This window comes from Nuphar pumila, chromosome 15 (assembly GCF_984573655.1).
Source record: "Nuphar pumila chromosome 15, dmNupPumi1.hap1.1, whole genome shotgun sequence".
NCBI classification, from domain to species: Eukaryota; Viridiplantae; Streptophyta; class Magnoliopsida; order Nymphaeales; family Nymphaeaceae; genus Nuphar; species Nuphar pumila.
The window spans coordinates 16,142,045-16,166,796 of record NC_143263.1 but is presented as its reverse complement, the minus strand read 5'-3'; the positions used below and the strand labels follow the sequence as shown (position 1 = coordinate 16,166,796).

The 24,752-nt window shown below is 37.6% G+C and overlaps 1 protein-coding gene across 1 annotated transcript in view; it reads left to right on the top strand.

The window, feature by feature from the left end:
• The first annotated feature begins 9,723 nt into the window (after positions 1-9,723).
• Positions 9,724-24,752, top strand: part of LOC149814626 (homeobox-DDT domain protein RLT2-like) — a 37,987-nt gene continuing 22,958 nt past the window's right edge. Inside the window, exons 1-5 of the mRNA XM_089988331.1 lie at positions 9,724-10,290; positions 10,407-10,913; positions 16,888-16,958; positions 24,035-24,565; positions 24,639-24,728. Of these exons, the coding sequence (XP_089844457.1) occupies positions 10,182-10,290; positions 10,407-10,913; positions 16,888-16,958; positions 24,035-24,565; positions 24,639-24,728 (1,308 nt within the window). The 5' untranslated portion in view covers positions 9,724-10,181. The remainder of the gene's footprint in view (positions 10,291-10,406; positions 10,914-16,887; positions 16,959-24,034; positions 24,566-24,638; positions 24,729-24,752) is intronic.

Here is a 24,752-nt window from a genome sequence, read left to right as displayed (position 1 = left end):
TGTTACGCGGCCTTTGGCTGTTAGGCTGGCCAGCTTGGGCAGCTTGGTGTGTTGCAGGTTTGCGAAGCATTTTATGCCCATGACAGAGCGATAAGTAGGTTTGCGGCTGTAAGGAAGGACCGTCACACCACATTGGCTTATTGAAAAAAATAAGCCCATGACAACATAGGTGTGAGTGGAAATATAGGTGTGAATGTTTTGCACAAGCTATAAAACAGGATGCCACACTAAACACAGGAAATTATGTTGGGGACGTAGATCGTAAGTTTGGAAAGTCTTAAGGTGTTTGAGACATAGAGTAGACAAAAAGGCATTATGCAAATTACAAGTTGTCACATAGGTGTGGGTGCGGATACGGGTGCGAATGTGGCTATGCGGCACTTTAAAAATGAAGGTTATGGGGACAGGCCTATCCGAGGATTCACAAGGTAGGACAAGAAACTCTGCAGAGTAAGGGAAGACATTCTCTTTATTTTTATCTTGAGCAGCATACGCGAGCATAGGCCGGTACAAAAACTCTTTGTCCATCTCTCAATTAATGCATTACAAGATTGACTACCTAGGATAGACTCAGTTAAACCACATGAGAGGAAATAAAAATACATAACATAATAAATACCCCTATAATTGTTTATGGATGACTATATCCTCTATTGTATCAAATGAGTTTAAAATAATTAAGAGAAGCAATGCATTAGATTCGTACAATCACTTTTATCATGTGCATAAACATATAGATGTAGACATTTAAAAATTCTTTTATAAATGTCATTGCATATGAGCATACACGTTAATGAAAAAGACATATATTGAGTCATGTGATTGACCGGATGATTCAAGTCATTGACTTGATTGAAACACATGTGAGGTCCGTGTGTGTGAGACACTGAAAAGGTCGAGAGAAATGTCATATTCATATTTGATGCACAAATGCAAAAGTGCATAAATACTTATGATAATGGACTTGTTACTTACAAAAATATAATAATGCATATCATAGTCATGAGATGAACATGTTTATACTTTTCTTATAAAATGAATGTGAATGTTTTAAGTTCCATATAATTGTATGTCTTATTAACTCGAAAGGCATACACATATAAAATATGCTAGAATGGTCAAATGGAATTTTGACCTGCTTGTTATATGCAAATTTGTAATGTATATATTATAATCATGAGAGATTCATATGTCTTGACTTGTTTAAAAAGTATGTGCATGTGTTTCACGTTAGATACGATCAATGAGGTTTGACTAATTTACTTTATGCAATTATATATAAAATTGCTTAATTCCATATGCATTTATGAGAATGATTGTCATGAGAATGAATGAATGTATGAATATCATATTTATGAATGAATGAATGAACAAATGAATGTCATGAAAATAAATAAATGAATGAATGCAATGTAATTGAATGTTATGAATATGAATTTCCTTGGCCCTCATTTTATAAATGATAGAAATCACACTATGGTTGTACCATTACAAACTTGATTTGTATTCTTCAAGTTTGGTTTTGGGTTTCTTACAGGCATGTTGTTAATGCCCTACAATATTACATATATTATTGTAGAGAAATAAAGCAAAGAACGGGTTGCTACGCACTCGAAGAGATACTCTTACTCACTACGATCTTTGGGAGATCTAGACTATTGTTCTTTTGTGGAATTGTGAACATTTAACTTTTTATTATTCTAGATCATTACTCGTTTAAAGACTTATAAATATTTTGGAATGGGATGAACTGATAGATATTGCTCCTTTCTTATATGCAAAAGAGTAAAATATAATTACAGATCTCAACTTTTACATAACTCCTCAAAGGTCTTAACCCTTAAATAAATTTCATCTTTCACATTTAATATATGAATTCCTTTAGAGTAATAAATTCAATCGAATTGTGTCTACAGATGGTTTTGTATTGTATCTGATACTGGGAGGATAATATAAGTTCATGCTTGCGCTCAGGCAAACCATCAAGTATTTAGAACGGTTAAAATATAGCCCTAGATGAACTCGTTGATGCATTACTTTTGGAAGTCATAAAAAATTTTTATAAGAATAAACAATTTTAAATTTTCTTGAAATTTCAAGTTTTGGAAAAAGTTTTAAAAGGTTGGATTTTTTTAAGGATGTTACAATTGGTATATGAGCAAGGGTAAAAGTAACCTCAAGATACGAGCAAGATCACCTTCGTGGTAAGATATTTGTTTTGTTAATATTGTGTATGCACTCATGCTTAATATTTTGATATTAAATATGAAACACATATATGATATTTGATATGGTGTGATTGAATCTAAAAATATGTTAGGACTCACAAATATTTTTGTGTTGTTACTTTCTTGGCTATATGACATGAACAGGGAGAGTAAATAATCTCATGAACACTTTAGCCACTATGGTTGGGGTAGTACAGAGGCAGTCGACTGCGATAAAGTCCATGAGGGCTAATCTTTAAAATATGGCAAAGTGTAGACAAAATGCGGAGGAAGACATTGGGTATAAGAAGTTCATGGATATGCACCCACCCATATTCAAAGGCAAGGTTGACCCGATCAAGGCAGAGAACTGGGTCAAGGAGATGGAGCATATCTTTAAGGTGCTCCATATTGCTGATAATCGTAAGATAGATTTTGCCACCTATTGATTGAAGAAACAAGCTCTACGATGGTGGAAGATAGTCCACTAGGTGAAGTTTGAGAGCCAGACAGTCACATGGGCTTAGTTCACCAATGTATTCTTCAAAGCCTATTTCTCAAAACATGAGAAAGCTAAAAAATATAGGAGTTTTTGGAGCTCCAACCGAGAGCCATGTCATTGCCCGACTACATAGCCAAATTCAGAGAGCTAGAGCGCTTTTGCCCAAATGTATATGTCACCGACAAGGAAAGGGAGATGAAATTCACTCGAGGTTTAAAGTTTGGGCTTCAAATCAAAGTTCTAATTTAAGGACCTGAGACACTTATGAAGGTCATGGAAGTGACCACAGTTCTGGAGGAAGACTGGACTTCTAATGCGAAGGCTCAAGGAGTCTTTTGGGCAAGAGTCTGGATGGAGCCAACAAAAGTAGAAACTTCATGGGAAATAGAAGTTCACCTTGCCTACCAAGAAGCTATTTATGCATGCAAAAGGCAAGCAACAACCTAAGCATCAGACATTTGAAGAGGAGCGTTGTACGAGGTGTACTTGTGTCCATGGCGACAAGCCTTGTCCTGTCGCATCTGCCACCTGCCATTATTGTGGCAAAAGTAAGCATTTTGTTCAAGTTTGCTTTAAAAAGCAAAATGCTGATAAGAGAGCAGTCAAGTAGAAAGCGAAGGGTAAGCAACTTCAACAACAAAGCGAGCACTTGGCCATGTTTACAGAGCTTTCGGGAGTGACCAGCCAGACAGTGATCTAGTCCAAAATATTATTCTGGTTGTTGGTTGAGCCACTTTGGTATTGTTTGATAGTGGTGCTACTCACTCTTTTATCTCTGCTCGATTTGCCTATTGAATCTTTAAATCATATGCTAGATGTTAGCAATCCTATAGGCGATAATTATATTTGTACTTCTTATTTGTCAAAATGTATCTGTTGAGTTGGATAGGCAGAATTTACCTATCAATCTTGCATTGCTCGAGACGACCAAGTTTCATGTCATCCTCAGCATGGATTGGTTGTATGAGCATTATGCCATTATCCGATATCGAGAGGAGAAAGTAGTCTTATCACAACTCGGTTCTTCTGAAATTTCCTATCATGTGTCTAGACATTTCCTGGGACACCATGTTGTTTCATCTCTTAAGGCTCAAAAGTACATGAGCAAAGAAGATATCGCATTTTTGGTGAGTTTGACTTCAGAGGAACCTAAAGTTTCATCTTTAGAGGATCTTATCGTAGTGTGAGACTACTCAGATGTGTTTTTTGATGAGTTACTGAAACTTTCACCACTTCAAGTAATAGAGTTTGACATTGAGCTTTTACCGAAGACTGCTCCAATCTCTAAAGTTGCATATCATATGTCACCAACTGAGTTAGAGGAGATGAAGAAGCAACTCCAAAAGCTTATGGAGCGTAGATTTATTCGATTGAGTATATCATCATGGGGAGTACCCATCTTCTTTGTAAAGAAGAAGGATGGATTGATGAAGTTATGCATCGATTATCGTATACTTAATCAAGTCACTATTAAGAATAAGTATCAATTACCTTATATCAAAGACCTATTCAACTAGTTGTTGAAGGCTAAGGTAAAACTTTGCTTTGGACTTTTGTGCTTATATCTTTACAAGATATCTATTCTTTTATTACTTTTGTTGTGACACTCGTATTATTGATGATCTTGTAAAGTCTTTTCGAAGATTGACCTGAGATCTAGGTACCATAAGTGCAAATTAAAGTAGTGGATATATCCAAGATTGCTTTTCGAACTCATTATGGGCACTATGAGTTCATGGTAATGTCATTTGGACTCATAAATGTCCCAACTACATTCATGGATATGATGAATCATATTTTTCAGCCATTTTTGGACTCGTTCATGATCATCTTTATCGATTCCATCTTGATTTATTCAGAGAACAAGAGTCAGCATCAAGAGCATTTGTGTATGGTTTTGGAGATTCTTAAGGCGCATCAACTTTATGCCAAGTTCTCCAAGTGTAAGTTTTGGTTCAAAGAAGTTTCTTTCATTAGCCATGTTATATCGACAAATGGCGTGACTATGGATCTTGCCAAGGTTGAGGCAGTTTTGAATTGAAAGCAACCGCAGAATATTCATGAGATTAGGAGTTTTCTCGGTTTGTTTGAGTATTATTGATGATTCATTCAAGACTTCTCTCGTATCACTTTGCCTATGACAAAACTTCTGAGGAAATGAGTCAAGTTTGAGTGGTCAGATAAGTATGAGAAGAGCTTACAGATGCTTAAGAAGAAGCTCACATAAGCTCCAGTTTTGTCTTTGTCATCTGGCAGTAGTGGTTTCGTGGTCTAATCGGATAATTCAAGCACATGTTTGGAGTGTATTTTGACGCAGCATGGTAAGGTCATAGCTTACGCATTGCGTCAGTTAAAAGTCCATGAGTGCAATTACCCGACCCACGATCTTGAGTTAATCGTTGTAGTTTTCACATTAAAGATATGACAATATTATTTGTATGGTGAGCAGCTTGAAGTGTTCACGAATCATAAGAGTTTAAAGTACTTATTTTTCCAAAAAGAGTTGAATATACAACAACAAAGATGGTTGAAGTTCATTAAAGATTATGACTTTTTTATCCTATTATCCGAGTAAGGCTAATATTGTGGCTGATGCGCTTAGCAGAAAGTCTACTGGTGTTCTATCTAGTTGTCTTAGTAGAGGATGAAAACTGTTAGAGGATTTCATCGCTTGAAGGCCCTTTGTTGTAGGTCAAGCCACGATTAAGCTAGCTAGCCTAGTCGTGCAACCCAATATCTTCGTAAGGATCATCGCAGCACAACAAAAGGGCCTTTAGTTTGAGAAGTTGAAGTCCCTTACTCAGGTAAGCGATGTGTCTTTTTACCTTAACGAGGTCAGAGGTATTCATATGAGTGACCATATTTGGGTACCTTATGATCTCAAGTTGAAGCTCACAGATCTCGATATACCATCAACTCTGGCAGTACCAAGATGTTTAAAGACCTTCAGCATAAGTATTGGTGGAATGACATGAAGAAAGATGTTACAATTTATATTTCTAAGTGTCAAACTTGCTAGCAAGTCAAGATCGAGCATCAAAGACCTAGTTGTCTATTGCAGCCTATTGAGATTCCTTAGTGAAAAATAAGAAAAGATTATTATGAATTTCATTGTGGAGCTACTCAAGACTCGTCGTCTACATAATGTCATATGGATAATCATGGATAGATTGACCAAGTCAGCATACCTCTTACCTATTCAGGTTACTTAAACCCCTAAGAGTCATGCAAATCTTTATATAAAGAAAGTGGTTCATTTGCATGGCGTAACTATTTCAATCATATCTTATCGTGACACTCATTTTTTCATTTGTTGTGATTACCAGGCCGGCTAGCCTCTTTGATATTTGAGGCCACTGCCTAGGGCTTCAAATGAAAAAAAATCTAACACTTATATTTCATATGCTGAGGGCCTTCAATGTAACATAGCACATGCATGTGCCTGATCCTGAGGGCCTTCAATGAAACATGGCACATGTATGTGCCTCATTGAAGACCTCCAATGAAAAAAAATACGGAGAAATATGGGCCTCCAAAGAAATATGATTAAAGCCCCAACTTCTCTTAAGCCGCCTCGACAGTTACTATCTTGTTTCGTGTTGGAGAGTTCAAGATTCTTCACTTGGATGGTTCTATCTGGAAGAATTAACACCTTTGTCAGATTGCAAATTATGGGGATTAACCATGGCAAACAGTATATGCTATGGTATGCGAATGTGCCCATCTTCTATGGGTTTGCGCTTACTTCTAGATCATTTTCAATACCTCTTGGGTTACCTGAAGATTGAATTTAATCAAATTTTGAATTTGCGACAGCTGATCATTGACTTATGTCCATATGGTGGAGAGTTTTGAAGGGAAAAAAATGAAAGGCTTTTAAGAGGTTCTAAAATTCCAAGTAACTTGATAAATATGTTGATTCAATCTTACGTGTTCTTGGCTGCTAGAGTGTCTTGGCCTAAATCTAATGTTTCATGAATAGGTAGGAGACATTTAGGACCCTACTTTCATTTTGTTGGGGAATGGATCTGTTGCTAATTGACAGTATTATCCTCTACATACTTGTAATCTATATAACATGGATCTTCTAACAGGGACCAACACTCATGCGGGTACGACACTGGGACACGGCTTCCTGTCTGGTGAAGTCAACTATACTGAGGTTCATTTGTCTAAAAGTAGATTCAGTTAATCCTAACCAAGTTTAGTTTTATCTATATTATATAAATAAATACATAAATGCACACACATACATGTAGTGTTGACTTAAAACTGTTTAAAATATATATACCCTTCCTGCACCCCTGCACCCAGGGCAGGAACAAGGAACACATAGTCCTTTAACATCTCAAATGCTCCACGAGGTCTGTACCTCATTTTCCTCTCCAAGGAAGACATGAGATCGGGATGGACTCAACCATCTTGTTGAGATCGGAATGGACCCAGCCATTTATGAGAGCCCGATTTTACCGACGTCTCATTTAGACTCGTGATCTCAGGGTTATCTTTTATTAAAGTCATACGTCACATTTCAATCCCATTATCTCACAGGATAACCTTCTCATGCCCTTATGCATGATTTATTTATGCATGCTTTCATGCATGATTCATTCATAACATGCTTTTATGCATGATATATGTCACATTTCATTCTTTTTTACATGCATGATTCATTCATTTCACATTCTTTTGCATGACATATTCATATCATACATGACATGTTTCGCATATATTCATGATGCACAAGCATTCATTTCAATCATGCACGTGCAAACATGTACCTGTAAAAGCATTTAATATTTTTCTATTCTAAAATCATGTCAAACATGATCTCCGTACCACAACAAGAAAAATACTTTTATTCTCATACATTCAAATCATGCTCTACATTATCTTTGAGGTACATTGCAATGTTTGTGCCATGCTTTGCATCATATACACTCACCATGGGTAGTTTACCTGATTTCATAAGCATTGCATTCATTTTCTTTTTTAAAGTGCATTGGCACAATAGTCGCTTTGCGATACTTGCACTAAGTATTATATTTTTATGGTACCTGGATGACAATTCACATATATGTGCATGGTTCAAGCATTTGATAGTATCTAAAATTGAATTAACACGTAAATCTATGCATATTTAATTGCGAACATATACAATACATGAGCACTTGTACAAAACTGATTTTTCGATGTACGTGACATAAATATGTATAAAACTATTTTGAAACTAAGTTTTAAATACACATAATCGATATTTTAAAACCGTATTTAAAACTAGAAATTTTTTTCTCTTAAGCATTTTACCAAACACTTAGCGTGCAACACAATTTTCAAGGCAAAAATTAAAATTTCAGAATTTCTCAAATGTAAAACAAAATTTATTTTGTTAAATAAATAATTTAAATTATATGTTTAAATTACTAATTAATCTTACATTAACTATATCTAGCAATTAAGTATATACAAAAACCGATCTATGCTAAATTAGAATATGCCACATGCATAACTCATTTAATGATAAAGCACACATAATTGCGACAAAACAACCTAAACAAGTATTCTAAAAATTCACTTAAGGGCTCCTGCCCTCATAGATCCAGTATATACATGTGACAAAACCCAAAAAACCAACAAGTTTTGCAAACTTAGCAAAGAAAGGAAACAGTGAATTGAGCTCTGCTGGGTGCTCTCCACTAACAGAGAGTGCTACAATGCTACGTAAGACAAGAGGTGGTGTCATGAGATATTTCTGCACTCAAATCAACCCATAAAGAGATTGGGTAGGGCAATTTCTTCAAAAATCGACCCGAACAACACAAAATTGTAACTAAGGATGGTCAGCTGTGGCTGGACTTCCTCCACACAGTTTGCACGCACTCCAAGAAAATATAATTTCTTGTAGTGCAAGGATACCTTGTCTTGTCTTGTTTGCGGAGAGTGCTAGACAAGGATAGTAGAGTGATCACATCTTTTTTTTCAAGTTATCTTGTGAATTATTGTCCCCCTTGTTCTGAGGGAGAGGGCGGAACACTATGGGATAGTAAAACGCATTATGCTGCCCATCAGTGCCTCTTGCAGACAATGCTGTCCGTGGGATCAAACACCCTCTACACATAGCACTCCACCCTCACTCAACGTGCACATTGGCCTTAATAGTTATGACTACCGCTCCAAAAGAGTAAACAGGCAAAGAAAGATGTTGACCGAAAAAAAAAATACCATACTCAAGACAATCATATGCTCGTCGTGCTGCTGAAACTATGAGGCTAGGACACCTGGCCCCTGGGCCTATGCTGGGCATCGGATTGCACGGGGGGCGACACTCATGAGAATCAAAACCTGACTGCCAGTCAAACAACCAAGGGCCCATCCCTTTGGGGTCTGAAATTGAGAGAGAGAGAGAGAGAGAGAGAGAGGGTCCACCGATGACCAATTAGACCACGTAGGAGCGAAAAAGACGCCAAGGATTACTGGCGAAGGAGAATGAATGCAGGATTCAGTTCATTTCCCACATGCCCAACAAACCAAAGAAAAGTTCATATGTTACAACTAAACCAAACAAAAAATAGTAGCGGTCTCAAGGAACACGAGAATTGGTATCAAGAAAGAAGAGAGAGAGAGAGAGAGAGACGGTCTAGTTTGGTGCACATGGGTTTCACTCTGACATGCGTGTCCACCCACCCACAAAACTCGATCAAAAGATTGGTAAAGAAAGATACGTGATAGATTGAAGCAATTGTATGAATTGGTGATAACCCAAAAAAGAAAAAAGAGCAATTGAATTGAATGATAGAAAAACTCGAAAAAGAAAAAAAGAAAAACATAGACATCAACGTAATCGTGGGAGTTGTCTAGGAAGGATAGAAGACTGTGAGCGCGTGATGAGGAGTCGTAATTGTTTTACTCTTGTTGTTGTTGTTGTTGTTGTTCTTGGCTTTAATAATAATAATGATAACAATAATAATAACAACAACAAAAGTTTTAAAATTCCTCATCGCTTCTCCCTTTCATCGCACAACCCTCCCCCAAAATTCCCTTTTCCGTTCGCCCCCTCGTTTTCATTGTTCGTGTGTTTCTTTTATCGAATCCTGTTCTTTCCCCTCCTCAAACTCCTCAATAAAAATGACAAAAACAAGAGCAACAACATATTAAATTTCGTCGTCGTTTGCTTTCCTCTCTTTGGAAAGCAATCGACGGATGGGATGCGTGTTGCTTCCCTCTTCTGTTTCCTTTTTTCTTTTTGTCTTTGCGATATTCGAGGCCGACCCGAAGAGGAGCGGTTTCTTTGTTATCGTTACTATTCTTTGGTGGATAACCGCGAGTGAAATCATCGCTTTACTTGCTTTCCTTCTCTGCCATACGTCTTCTTTTTGTCCCTCTTTATCGTCCTCCTCCTGATCTGAGATTAGGGTTAGGGTTTTTTTTTGGTGGGTGGGTTGGGGAGGAATCTGCCATCTGCAGAGATCTTGATGGAGAATTCGGAGGACGAGAAGAAGCGGCCGCCGGAGGCCGAGAAATCGACCAAAAGGAGGATGAAGACCGCGGGTCAGCTCGAACTACTCGAGAAAACCTACCTGAGTCCGTCCTTTCTTCTTTCTCTCCATGGTTTCTGTTTTTGGTTTTAGTTTGAGGATTTGGGGAGGGGTTGGATCGTGATTGTTGTTGTTGTTTTTTGTGTGAATCTGTGGGTTCAGGGGAGAATTACCCGTCGGAGGCGTTGCGGGCGGAGCTCTCGGAGAAGTTGGGGCTCACGGACAGGCAGCTTCAGATGTGGTTTTGCCACAGGAGGCTCAAGGACAGGAAGGTCGCCCAGAAGAAGGCCAAGAAGGAAGACGTGGATGTGAACGACTCCCCTGGGCGGGACGATTGGAACGCTTTGCCCGAACACCGGAACAGCGGCGTCGTCGTTGGCGGGAGCCCTGCGTCGGTGGCGGTGCCCAGGATCGTTTGCGACGGGCCGTCCCCGCCTCATGCGTTGGTGAAGAGGTACCGAGATCCTTCTCTGGCTGTCCCGCCGCCGCCTCCTGTTATTTGGCATCATCACCATCATCATCAGCAGCCGTCGATGGCGGAGCTCCATGCAATCTCTGTCGTCGAGGCGCAACTCGGGGAACCTCTGCGCGAGGATGGACCCGTTCTTGGCGTCGAATTCGACCCCTTGCCTCCGGATGCTTTCGGAAGGCCTATAATGCAGTCCGTGGGTAATGCAATTCATTCTTCCTCTGTTTTATTTTTCACTCTTCCTGCACTGATAGCTTTGTGAAAATTCAAGTATTTTCTTTTATTTTTTCCCCTAAGGCAGGAGTTTGAGTCAACTGACTATATTTGTCGGCGGGGGAGGGGGTAAATCACTGTGTCTCAGGGGAAATACTATCTTGGACGCATGGAAGTATCATGTCAATTTCATGCAGAGGTTCCTTCGTTTCCAAGGTTCAAGAATTGGTTCAAAAGAAAAGGGCAACTACTGTATCAACTGCTGCATACATTTCAGACGGACCATTTATGTGTTCTGGAAGCTTAGAATTAAAAATTGTTCTTTGGCATTGGAAAGGGTGACATTTAGGAAGAGTGGCATTTGAGAGTGGAAACCTTCCTGTCTCAACTCTAACCATTGCAGCATCATGTTCAGCCCTAGTAATAGTAGAGAGCTAGCTACTCAATATCACCATCATTTTGATTGTAACTATTACCACCATCATCAGCTTATCATCAGTGGCTTCATCATCATCATTAGCTACATATGGATTCGTTGTGTATGCTACTGGTTAGCCTTTAAATTTTCATACCCTTAAGTGTCATCAAAATGACACTTTTCCATGGCAATATAATTTAGTGGACATTTTTAGGCCTACCATAAACCCTGAGGTTAACAGGGTAAACACGTGCATTGAGGTATGAGATTCACGAATTGGCAAGTGATGGCCTAGAAATAAAGTTGTAGAGGCTATGGTATGGGTAGTCCAATCAAACAATAGTAATGGATGGAAGGTCATTACAATATGGCTGTGGGACACATTTTGGGTATCTAATTATCTGTTGGTGAATTCTGTTTCCTTGATGGAAGATATTTAGAGTGAGCGTGATAGTAGGTTTTGTAAATATGTTGCTTGCTGATTTTAACTGGTGAGAGATCATGTCGAGGACACTAGCATGGTGTTGCTCTGAGCTGTGCTTCAAGGATATGATTGATTTTGGGCAACCAAATCTTGGATTTTATTATCCATGTCTTTGATCCATGTTACTTCAAAATGCTGGTGAAATTTGTCATATAGCCTTATATTCACGTCACAATACAGAAAAAATTTTCATTTGCTCTTTTCTGGAGAAAGTAAGGGCTAAACACGTTTCACTAGCCTACCTTTTGTGTTAAATGTCTGCAATGCAGACAAGATGTTTGCTCCATTAATCAACATAAAAGAGTGTGTCTAAACACATCTCACCACTGACCTGTAATATTTGATACGCTATAATTACTTAATGCATCAGAAGATTGACAAAATGAAGATAAAATAGTGGTAAAGGTTGTCTTATGCTTTTCGAATAACTGTATGTAAATCAGTGGGTTGCTTTGATGATTAGGTCCAGGTGGTGTTTTTCATTTTCTCTTTTGTTCTTTATTGTTTCACGGAGTCTTGCTTTATTTATTGATATCAAATTCTTATGGGTTAAGTTAAACTTGCTGTGCTAAAAGAGGAGCATTAGACAGCTAGATTATCATAGACTTGCTCATGTCATGTGGGCTTGTTTCAAGTTGCAAGCTGTGTTGTGGCTCGTGATCTGGTCTAACATCAGTTGGTGACAGTTGCTTGGTTTATCCCAGCTTTTAGGAAGCCTGAGTAGCACCTTTTAATTGTTTTTTTTTTTTTGGAAAGAAGAATGATGCTTCTTCATTTAGGGTGCGTTTGACCGTGTTTGATTTTTTTTCATGATAAGAACATCCAGGAAAAAAAATGCAGGGTTTCAACAACAACAACAACTACGCCTTCATCCCCAAACAATTGGGGTCGGCGATATAAACCAAAAAGGAAAATCATTCTGGGTCTTCCACATGAATCCTTCTCCTCCAATCATTTCTATCCAATGCCATGTCCTCAGTGAGGTTCAAAGCATTCATATCATCTCCATCCAAGTCTTCTTAGGCCTACCCCGACTTCTTTTAACTAATATATTTTTCCATTTCTCCATCCTTCTAACTGGAGCATCATTAGGCCTTCGCCGAATATGTCCAAACCACCGTAAATGATTCTCTCTCATCTTATTTTCTATGGATGCAACGCCTACCTTCTTACGTATCTCCTCGTTTCGAATTTTATCTTTTATTGTATTTCCACACATCCATCTAAGCATACGCATCTCAGCTACACTCATTTTTTGAATATGATGCCTCTTGGCCGCCCAATATTTCATACCATATAGTAAAGCGGGCCTAATTGTCGTCCTATAAAACTTTCCCTTCAACCGCAATGACATTCTACGATCTCACAACGCTCCAGCTGCACTTTTCTATTTCATTCACCCAACCTTTATCCTAAGATTTACATCTCCATCAATTTCTCCATACTTTTGAATGATAGATCCCAAATATTTGAAACAATCATCCACCGGTATTTCTTGCTCACCTAGCTTCACTACACTCTCATCACTACTTCGTTGCTTACTAAACCGACATTCCATGTATTTTGTCTTACTCTTACTCAACTTAAAACCTCTTGCTTCCAATGTCTGTCTCCATAATTCTAACTTAGCATTAACCCCAACTCTAGACTCATCAATCAAAACAATATCATCAGCAAACAACATACACCACGACACATTTTCTTGAATTGATCTCATAAGCTCATCCATCACTGTAGCAAATAGGAAGGGGCTTAAAGCAGATCCTTGGTGTAACCCAACCGTTATAGGAAAATTGGTTGTCACCCCTCCATAAGTGCGGACATTGATTACTACTCCTTCGCACATATCTTTAATTATACTAATGTACTTGAGAAAAACATCTTTCTTCATCATTGTCCACCAGAGAACATCCCTAGGTACTCTATCGTATGCCTTCTCCAAATGAATAAAAACCATATGCAAATCTTTGTTCCTCTCTCTATATCTCTCAATAAGTTGTCTAAGAAGATGTATAGCTTCTATAGTTGATCTTCCAGGTATAAAACCAAATTGATTTTCCGATATCATGACAACCTTCCTCAACCTATACTCAATCACCCTCTCCCAAAGTTTCATAGTATGACTTATGAGTTTTATACCACGATAGTTTGTGCAATCTTGTATATCACCCTTATTCTTATATAGAGGCCACTCATTAGGCATCTTATTTTTCCGCCAAATCTTGTTAAAAAGATTTGTCAACCATTCTAAACCTTTCTCACTCAAGCATTTCCAAGCCTCGATAGATATACCATCTGGGCCAACTGCCCTTCTTGATTTCATTTTCTTCAAAGCCTCTGTAATTTCTTTCTTTTGAATCTTGCGCATGAAGTCACGATTCATCTCATTGAAAAGAATAGAGAAGTCTCCAAGATCCTGAGCATGACTTCCATTTAATAGCTTATCAAAATAATCTTTCCATCTCTCCTTAATCTCCTTATCTTTGACTAAAACCCTTTGCGTTTCATCTTTGATACATCTAACCATACTCAGATCCCTCGATTTCCTATCTCTCATCTTTGCAAGCCTATAAATATCCTTCTCGCCCTCTTTGGTATCCAAGTTGTCATAAACCTCCTTATATACCTTATCCCTCGCATTTCGAACTACTTTTTTAGCTTCCTTCTTTGCTATCATATACTTCTCCAAATTCTCATTATCACAACTCTTACTTAGATTTCTATAACACTCTCTTTTAACCTTAATAGCTAATTTGACATCCTCGTTCCACCATGATGTATCATTACCTAGCGGTGCACCGCCTTTAGACTCACCCAATACCTCCTTAGCTACCTTTCTCATGCCACCCGCTATCTTATTCCACATTGATTCTGAATCCTCCTCGAGACACCAATCAACTTCCTTAACTACCTGCTCTACAAACATTCCTTGTTTAGCTCTTTTCAGTGCCCACCACTTAATTCTAGGATCTATCCTATGTCTATTCCTTTTGTGGCATTTTCTAATTCTAAGATCTAAAATTAAGACTTTATGTTGTGTAGCTATACTTTCTCTCGGTATAACCTTACAATCGATGCAACAACCCCTATCTCTCTTTCTAAGTAGGAAAAAATCTATCTGACTCGTATTAACCCCACTTTTAAATGTTACTAGGTGAGACTCCCTCTTCCTAAACCAAGTGTTTGCTAAGATCATATCTTAGGACAAACCAAAATCTAAAATCCTTTCTCCAGTTTCGTTTCTTTCTCCTATACCATAGCCTCCATAAATACTCTCAAATCCATCCCTACTAATGCCTACATGTCCATTAAGGTCACTGCCGATGAACAACTTTTCTCCATAAGATATCCCTTGTACTACTCCATCCAAATCTTTCCAAAATTGACGCTTAACGGAATCATCTAAACCTACTTGAGGTGAATAAACACTAATAATATTAATAATATCCGTACCTAATACTAATTTAATAAGTAAAATCCTATCACCCTTCCTACGGACCTCAACTACATTATCTATAAACTCATGACAAATAACAATCCTTATTCCATTCCTATTCCTATTTGTTCTTGCATACCAAATCTTATATCCCCAAGGTTCTATCACTTTTGCTTTCTCACCTACCCATTTGGTCTCTTGTAGACATAAAATATCCATCTTTCTCCTACACATAACATCTACTAACTCTACCAACTTACCAGTTAAAGACCCTATGTCCCAAGTGGCTAACCTAATTTTATGGTCTTGAACTATCTTCTTTACCCCCACCCGTCCACAAAGTGAGGGAATCTTTGCCTATTTGAGACCACACCCGGGCGTCGGTGTGGCGCATCGCTTCTGGGCGACGATCTTGCAACCCTTGCCCATTTATCACTGCCTCCGGGCCTATAGAGTACAGCGCGTCCCTCAGTAGGGAACGCCCCAACGAAATTCTCATTTTGGTTCATGGTAAAAAAATCATCATAAAAATTTATCCCCTGTTTGAGAGAGAGAGAGAGAGAGAGAGAGAGAGAGAGAGAGAGAGAGAGGTGCTGGTGGAGGAGACGTCGGTGATGAGGGTCTAGGTGGAGACGGCCTCTGGCAACAATGAGCTGAGGTGGATTGTCCTGGGCGATGTGGGTTGAGGATGCGGTTGGGGATTGGACTTTTTTTTTTTTTGGGAAGATCTTTTGAAGGGGTTTAAAGTCACGTTGGGGGGGTTGGGAGACACAACTCCCCACCCCACTTTTTGAGATAAAGTTCTTCCCAAAAACAAGGGCGAACTTTTACTTTGTTTGATGGACATGTGGTTCCCACCTAAAAAGCGGGGGAAATTTCTCCCATGGTGAAATTTCCCCCTGCTATCAAAGCCCCCCCTTAGTCACTGTGAATTTCTTGTGACTTCTTGTTTCTACTACCCTTTTGCATCCTCCTTCATTTTCCAGTAAAAGCTTTCTTTGTTGGTGTTCGAGAAGCTTTAGGAAAAACTCCATACTCTGGAAGTAGTTGTTTATGAATCAATTTGGACCACATAATAATGGATCGGGTGCTAACCTTTGCACTTTTCCAATCAGGGCTTACATTAATTTTCAGCCTACAGCTGACATGCCACATGGCTTCCAAACTGCTAATGGCTTGTTGAAGCGAGGTTTGGGATTTATGTTGAAAATGCATATAGATTTTTTTGGCTTCAGTGGTTGATTCTTATTTTCTGGTGCTTTTAATCTAGATACACCACATACACATATTTGTCTTGCTATACTTTTAGAAAGTTTTTTGTTATATCTTGAAATCAAAGAAAAAGGAAAATGAAAAATATTCAAGAAGGGGATTTTGAAAAATCCCTAAATCGATATAATAATAATATCATGACAATGCCAAGAACAATTCTCACATGCACATTTAATGTATGCAATGTATTAATGTATTTTTGTCCACTGAATTCTTGCGAAATTTTAATCGTTTTGGCAATGCAAGCAAAAGTTCCTAGATTCATGGTAGCAATTGTTCCTATTCTAAAGAATTTATAATCATATACAATGTTCTTAACCTCCTGTATATTCCATGTGGAGCTCATAATAGGTCAGCCAAAGCACAGTGGGTGGCAGTATGACAGCAAAACATATGAAAGGCAAGATGGGAAATCTATCAAGGTGTGTTTTATGTTTTTCTTGTAACAGTGCCTTCCTAATGTTTATGCTTTCATATAAGAATATCCTTCATGTTTGCGAATACGTGTAAATGGTAAACTTCATTGTTTTTTGAAGTTTAAGTGTTTAATCTGCAGTTTGCAGCATTTTAGAGATTCATTCATGTCTTGGGCCATAGATCAATCAAAATGACTTAAATGGTGTTATCAATGATGTTAGATACAAACTTAGCATGAGTGTTTCTTGTTGATACAACACTGCATCAACATACCAACAGGGGCTCCACTTGTTTGGTAGGAGCTGTTAATGCACATCAACTTGTGTTGGGATGCAAGTTCCAATACCAATGTTATGATGTATAACTGGTGGGGGTCAGCCTAACCCCAGCTTGCCTATCAAAAAAAAACCACTGCATCAACATGGATATCAGACTTGCCACTACATTCCCTGAACTGAGTCAAACCTGTTTCAGCATGTCCTTATCTTAATCTATGTGTTTTATGAACTTATCCTTTTCTATGTGGTTGCTTTTTTTCTTTCTAAAATTTGTCATTGATTTGTTTATAATTTTATCTGTAAATAATCTTGATTGTTTTGGTAACATGTCACTTCAAAATAAGAATTTGGAGTCTTAAACATGATAGGACATATAATATTAAAATAGTTAAATATATAAATATTTCCCGATGTCATGCTTTCAGAAGTTGGTTGTTTTTTTTCTTTCTAAAATTTGTCATTGATTTGTTTATAATTTTATCTGTAAATAATCTTGATTGTTTTGGTAACATGTCACTTCAAAATAAGAATTTATAGGCTATCCAAAAAACAAAAGGGGTATCGATGTTATGATCCAATCTCTCGTCAGGAGTATATCAGTGCAGATATATCCTTCTTGGAGTCCCTTTCATACTATTCTAGTACTGGTACTCGGCTGCAAGCTGATCATGATGACTTTTTTCCTCTTTTTGTTCCTCCTTTTCCTTTGGAATTAGTGCCCTTATTATCAAATCCAACTCCACCTACCTCATGGTTTCACAATCCTCCATTGGTGTATGTGCGTAGAGCTCCAACTCCTCCGGTGCCTCCATCTACTTCTTCTCCTGAGGTAAGTACTCCTGATAGCAATGACATTCATGTTGATGATGACAGGCCAATCGCTCTGCGGAAGGGGACACGACAATGTACCTTATACCCTATATCTAAGTTTGTGTCAGATGCCAGACTCGGTAATCAGATGAAAGCTTTTATTTCAGCCTTAACTGCTGAAACTATTCGTATGAATTATCAAAAGGCAGTTCTTGATAGTCGATGGAAGCAGGCTATGCAAGATGAAATGGATGCTTTACTGTCTCAACAGACATGGGACCTCGTTGATTCCCCAGAGGATGTAGACATTGTTGGATGCAAATGGGTATATACCATTAAGTATAACTCAGATGGTTCAATTGAAAGGTATAAGGCCAGGTTAGTAGCAAAAGGCTATAGTCATACATATGATGTCGATTTCTTTGAGACCTTTTCTCCTGTAGCACGAATGGACACCATTCGTCTTGTTCTTTCTGTAGCTGTTCACCGTGGATGGAGTTTGTGTCAGTTAGATATGAAAAATGCATTCTTATATAGAGATTTGTCTGAGACAATCTACATGCAACAACCTCCTGTGTTCGAGGTTGAGGGGGAGTGTCAGAAGGTGTGTAGATTAAGAAAGGCGATATATGGTTTAAAGCAAAGTCCTCGAGCATGGTTTCAAAAGTTGTTTGAGGTGATGTCAAAGCTTAGTTTTAATAGATCAGCCTCAGATCACACATTATTTATTAAGAAAACTAACTCAGGCATAGTAGTTATGGTGGTATATGTGGATGACATCATCTTTACAGGAGATAACATGAATGATATTGCAGCTACAAAGGCTCATCTTCAAAAATATTTTGTTACAAAAGACCTTGGTTCCTTTAGATACTTTCTGGGCATAGAAGTAGCAGGGGCAGTGAGGGTGTGGTTTTGTCACAACGGAAGTATGTTCTTGATTTACTAAAAGAGACATGGATGTTGGGAGCTAAACCAACAAATATTCTCATGGATAACAAAGTTCATTTGTTTGATGAGGGGTCAAAACATGTTGATAGCAAGAGCTATCGCTCATTGGTAGGAAAGTTACTATATGTGACAGTGACTAGACCTGATATTGCTCTGGCTGTAAGCAAGGTTAGACAATTCATGGACAAACCGACTGAGGTACACTGAAATGCTATAATGATGATACTTAGGTACTTAAAATTCTCTCCTGGAAAAGGGTTGTTATTCAAGAAAGGAGGCACTCTGGAGGTAGTTGCTTATTCTGATGCTGATTATGCTGGGTCTGTAGAGGATAGAAAATCTACCACATGATTTTGTGTATTTGTGGGAGGTAACTTAATCTCTTGGAGAAGCAAGAAGCAAACTGTTGTTGCTAGGTTTGTTGTTAGGTCAAGTGCTGAATCAAAATATAGAGCTATGACCCAAACAACAACTGAATTAATGTGGCTTCGAACAATGTTGACTGATCTTCAAGTGAAGGTTTTATCTCCTATGGTGATGATGTGTGATAACAAGGCAGCCACATATATAGCCAATAATCCAATATTTCATTAGAGGACAAAACATATTGAAGTTGACTGTCACTACATACAAGATATGGTTCAAGCTGGACATATCTCTACCAAGCATGTAATCTTTGAGGATCAAGTTGCAGATATTTTTACAAAGCCTCTTGCGAGGCCCAATTTCTCAAAATGTTGCGGCAAGCTGAGCATGATTGATATCCATGCTCCAGCTTGAGGGGGAGTGTTAAGATAAGTTGACTAATTAGAGTTTTATTCATGCTTAAGGTTGTTTCTTATATTTTATAAATAATAAGGGACCTAGCTGTAATATTATTCTTTTGGCTAATCTCTACTTAAACAGGAGATTAGACCTAATTTGAATGTGAAGAACGACTTTTCCTCTCTCTCTCTCTCTCGGTTCTCTACTGTATCAATCTACAAAAATGCCTAGCAAGATCCTTTTGAGTATATATACCTTTCATGAAGAACCACACTTCATATTCTTCAATTTAGCTAGATTAGCACAAATCTTGAGCTCTATATTATTCATGAACCATGCCAATATTTTAGTATGCTCACTTTCCCAATCTTCAACTTTGGATTGATATTCTTCGATAGTTTTGGCTTTTTCCTCATCACCCAAAGTTTTTTTTTTCATTCTCTTCTTTCTTGGTGAGCTTTAATTGTGGTTCCGGAACGGTTCCACATACATATCCCCAAAGTTTCTTGCCTTTGAGGTTGTTTTCCATAGCGTCCACCCACATTCTATAGTTGGTCCCATTCAATTTGAATGAGAGGTCAATCTTTGCATCTTTGTCGGCCATTGCAGAAGAGTTGAAGAATAACAAGAGTGTAAAGCTTAATCACACTCAAACACAAAAAAAGAAGTCCCAAGAGTGTTCAAATACCTAAGGGCATTGATACCATGTAATGAAATACAAGTGCCAAAAAAAAATGTCACAAAGTGACTACAAGAAGGCACAGTCACATAAGCACAATGTCTCTAATGGACAAGATACAATATGCCATAAAGGGAAAACACCAAACACACACAAGAGAGAAGAGAGAACTGAAAATAATAAGAAATTTACTATTGAAATTCTTGAAAAAGCACTAAAGAGAGAATGTGAGAAGACCCCTTTATAGATACCTCAAGAGGGGCCAAGGGGAGCTCCCAAAAGAGACGTTGGGAGCTCCTTAACGACCCTTAAGAGAATCCTTTTTTTACCCCTTAATCAATAAAAAGAAAATAAGAAAACCAAATAATATAAAAATAGAAAAATGTCCTTAATGGACATGTCTATTTACAAATGGATGAAAAGACCAAATTGCCCCTAGTGGGCATGATATATATAACATATATATATATATATATTTTAACATAAGTATCATATCGCTTACATACATTAACTGTATCACAATATTTGTACTTGTATTCTTGATAATGAGAACAACGTTAGTATAACAAGACCAAAAACCCAAACTTATCATAACATTACTACATTTGTCATACCAAGCCTTATGGGCTTGTTTAAGACTATACAATGTTTTTTTTAATTTTAATTTTTTTTCCTTTTCAATATTAATTTTCGGCAGAGGATTCATGTATTCTTCTTCACTAAGATCACCATGGTAAATATGTCATTTTTGAATGGATGCAACAACTATGATAGTTCTAACACTAGTCATCCTTGCTACAGGTGAAAAGGTTTCTTCGTAATCAATTTCATATTCTTGTGAGTAACCTTTGGCAACTAATCTAGCCTTGTATATTTCCAGAGTTTCATCACTTTTAGTGTTAACCTTAAACACCTACCGAAAACCTACGAGTTTCTTTCCTAAAGGCAAAAACACTATTTCCCAAGTATGGGCTTTTCGAAGATCTTATAATTCTACATTCATAGCGTCAACCCAATGAGGACTATTTTTGGCTTCATTATAATGAGAGGGTTCGTAATAAGAATGAATAGCTAGTAGGCATGTCCTATAGTTAGGTGATAAAGTTTCATAGGACACAAATCGATTTGGTGGATGAGAAGTTATATGAGATTTCGTAAGTGTGATGTTCTTTAGAGACACATCTTGACTAGGTGTTTCCCGGGCATAAACTTGAATATTTTAAGAAAGGTTTTCTACTAAGTGGTTATTAATAAAAGACAATTCTAAAGAACCACTATTGTGATTCTCAATAAGATCATTATTATCTAAAAGCATCATCACAATTTACCTCACAATCATTTGATTTATAAGAATCAATTTCTTGCCCTAGCAAAAAATCAATCAAGAATGCATAGTCTACTTCTTTGTTATTATCTTCATCGAATCCATTTTCATTTTCCAAAATGTTACATCTTTGGACACATAAAGCTTGTCATTTTAGAGTCAAAATATCGATACCCTTTTTTATTGTTACCATATCTCATTAATACATATTCAATAGCCTTTGGTGATAACTTATCCTTGGTTTGATGGTTTTTATATTTTTTTTTTCAAAAATATTTGTCTTGCAAGATCCTTTTGAGTGTACATTCCTTTCATAAAAGATCAAGCTTCATTGGCCTTTCTAAACTTTGCAATGTTGGCACATTTTAATGTCAACATTGTTCATAAACCATACAAGAATCTTGGCATGATTGCTCTCCCAATCTTCTGTTTTGACTTGATAGTCACGAATGACTTTGGCATGATTGTCTACTTATGGAGCCTTCTCTTATTCTCCTTCTACTTTTGTGAGCAAAAGTTGAGGTTCGGGAATAATGCTGATCACATGTCTCCAAAGCTTTTTTCTTTTAAGGTTGTTCTCCATAGTGGAGACCCACATCATGTAGTTTGATCCATTCAATTTGAAAGATGGATCAATCTTGGAATCGTGTTCCATGAGAAAGATTAGAAGAGAGAGAGAAAAAGATGTAGAAAGACACGTCTTCTTGGGCACCACAATTACCACGATCACACGAGCACTTTCCCACGAACATGATCACGTGATGGTCATACTTCAAAGGTCCAATAACACTATGGCTCTGTTACCATATAATGGAATATGCAAAAATACGAAACAAGAGCCTCTAAGGGCTTACAAGATCACAAATACAAAGTGCACATGCACAAGTCGATCGCTATAATGAAATGTAAAAAATATATCTTTATTAAACAAAATGTATAAGCAAAAGCATTAAAGAATAGAGACAAGAAGTCTCCTTTAAATAAGCTACAAAAGAGAGAAGGGAGCTCCCAATGGTCATAAATATGACCATTGGGACTTCCAACAGCTCTATGGTCCAAATGACCAAAGAGCCCCCTTTACAACATGAAAAGGACAAAAAAATAACTAAAAGAAAAAGGACAAATCCGTCCCTAGTGGACAGCAACTATTACAATAAATGAAAAAGATGAAAATGCCCCCGTAGGGCATTACCTATTACAAAACTGTTTATAACAATATATATATATATATATATATATATATATATATATATATATATATATATATATATATATATATATATATATATATATATATATATGCTAGAATTATTTGGAGGTCTTGAGAAACTTAACTGTTTTCTTGGACTGCACTCATCAAGCATATCCTTTAGATTATTCATGGCACATTGGAAACGTGAATATCAAACTCTGATTGTACTTGAGATACATGTATCTCTGAGATACATGAATCTCTATCAAAATATGAATCTTTGATCCTCATTTTGGGGTGCGTCTGAGATTCAGGCATTCACCATTTGTTTACCTAGGATCTCATCTTTGACCCAATGCTTGATTCAATGCACGTATTTGAGATCCGAGGTATTCAAGCACACTCTTGATTGCATTTTGAGAGCGTCAGAACTTGTTTTATATTCCAATTATTAGTGGCATCTGGTCATTTTCCCTCCATGGCATACCTATTTGGGCAAATACGAGCACACGAATAACCAACTCATGATCCCACGATCTCAAGAGCCCAAGGCTCCGATACCATGTAATGAAGCAATGCACACTCACAAAACCACTAAAGGCGCAATACAAAAGTCACTATGGACAAATACAAGAGCACAAGAACACACTCTACAAGGGCAGCTCACAAAATTTAAAAATAATATTTTGTTAATTGGAAAATGCTTAAGTGAAGCATGGCCTAATGAGTGATCCCTTAAATATATACGAGTGAATAGAGGAGGGCTAAGCTCAACTAGCCGTTGGGCTAGTCCCAATGGCTAAAAAAAACAAACAAAAAAAAATGCCCCTAATGGGCATGTCCTATTACATAAATAAAGAACAATAAAAAACACAAAAGAAAGAAGGAATAATTACATAAATGCCCTAATTTACAAACTATGAAAATATGTATAAAAGAATATATTTTAACAGAAGGTAGGTATCTGGAAGCAGGAAATTACTTGTTATGATATCTTGTCATTATCTGACTTTTCAGAAGGTATTTTGTTCATCTGGATGCAACTAAGATTTGTTTAAATTAATAAGATATTCGATGCACAGAGTTCATTGGTCACTCCGGGAATGGAACATGGCTTTATTTCGAGTTCCTCTGGCAATAAGAGAAAATCTGCTGTTAGCAGCACTCATATGCTACTTCCTCAACCTGGTACAAGGGCTCTGCATGAGTATCAGTTTCTTCCAGAACAGCCCAGTGTAAGGTCTGAAACATATGATAGGGCAAGCCAATCAGATTTTTATGATTCTCCAATTGAATCTTTTGGGGCAAGGAGCTCATCATTGCCTGCTGGCGGACCATTCACACATAGCAACGAACATCTTGGCCCTGGATATACTTTCCAAGGTCAAATGCCAAATGTCAATCCCTTGCAACAACATGGCAGACATGGCCATCTGTTCTCACCAACTTCTGCTGATCATGATGGTATCACAGTCAAGAACTCCTTGGCGACTTATGGAGCTGATGCTCAGTTTGGAGCTCATGCAGTTCTTCATCTAGAAAATTCCTTCATTTCATCAGAAAAGCAGCTCTGTTCAGAAGAAGATGCTTCAAGGATGGAGAGGAAGCGCAAGGTACATCTTATTTTTTCGTGAAATCATTTCAAGTATGATATCTTTTTATCCTAAAAAAAATTCTTCTATGCAGAGCGAAGAAGCTAGAATAGCCAAGGAAGTTGAAGCCCATGAAAAACGAATCAGAAAGGAGCTTGAGAGGCAAGACATTCTGAGGCGAAAGGTGTTGTATGCATTTTGTTGCTAA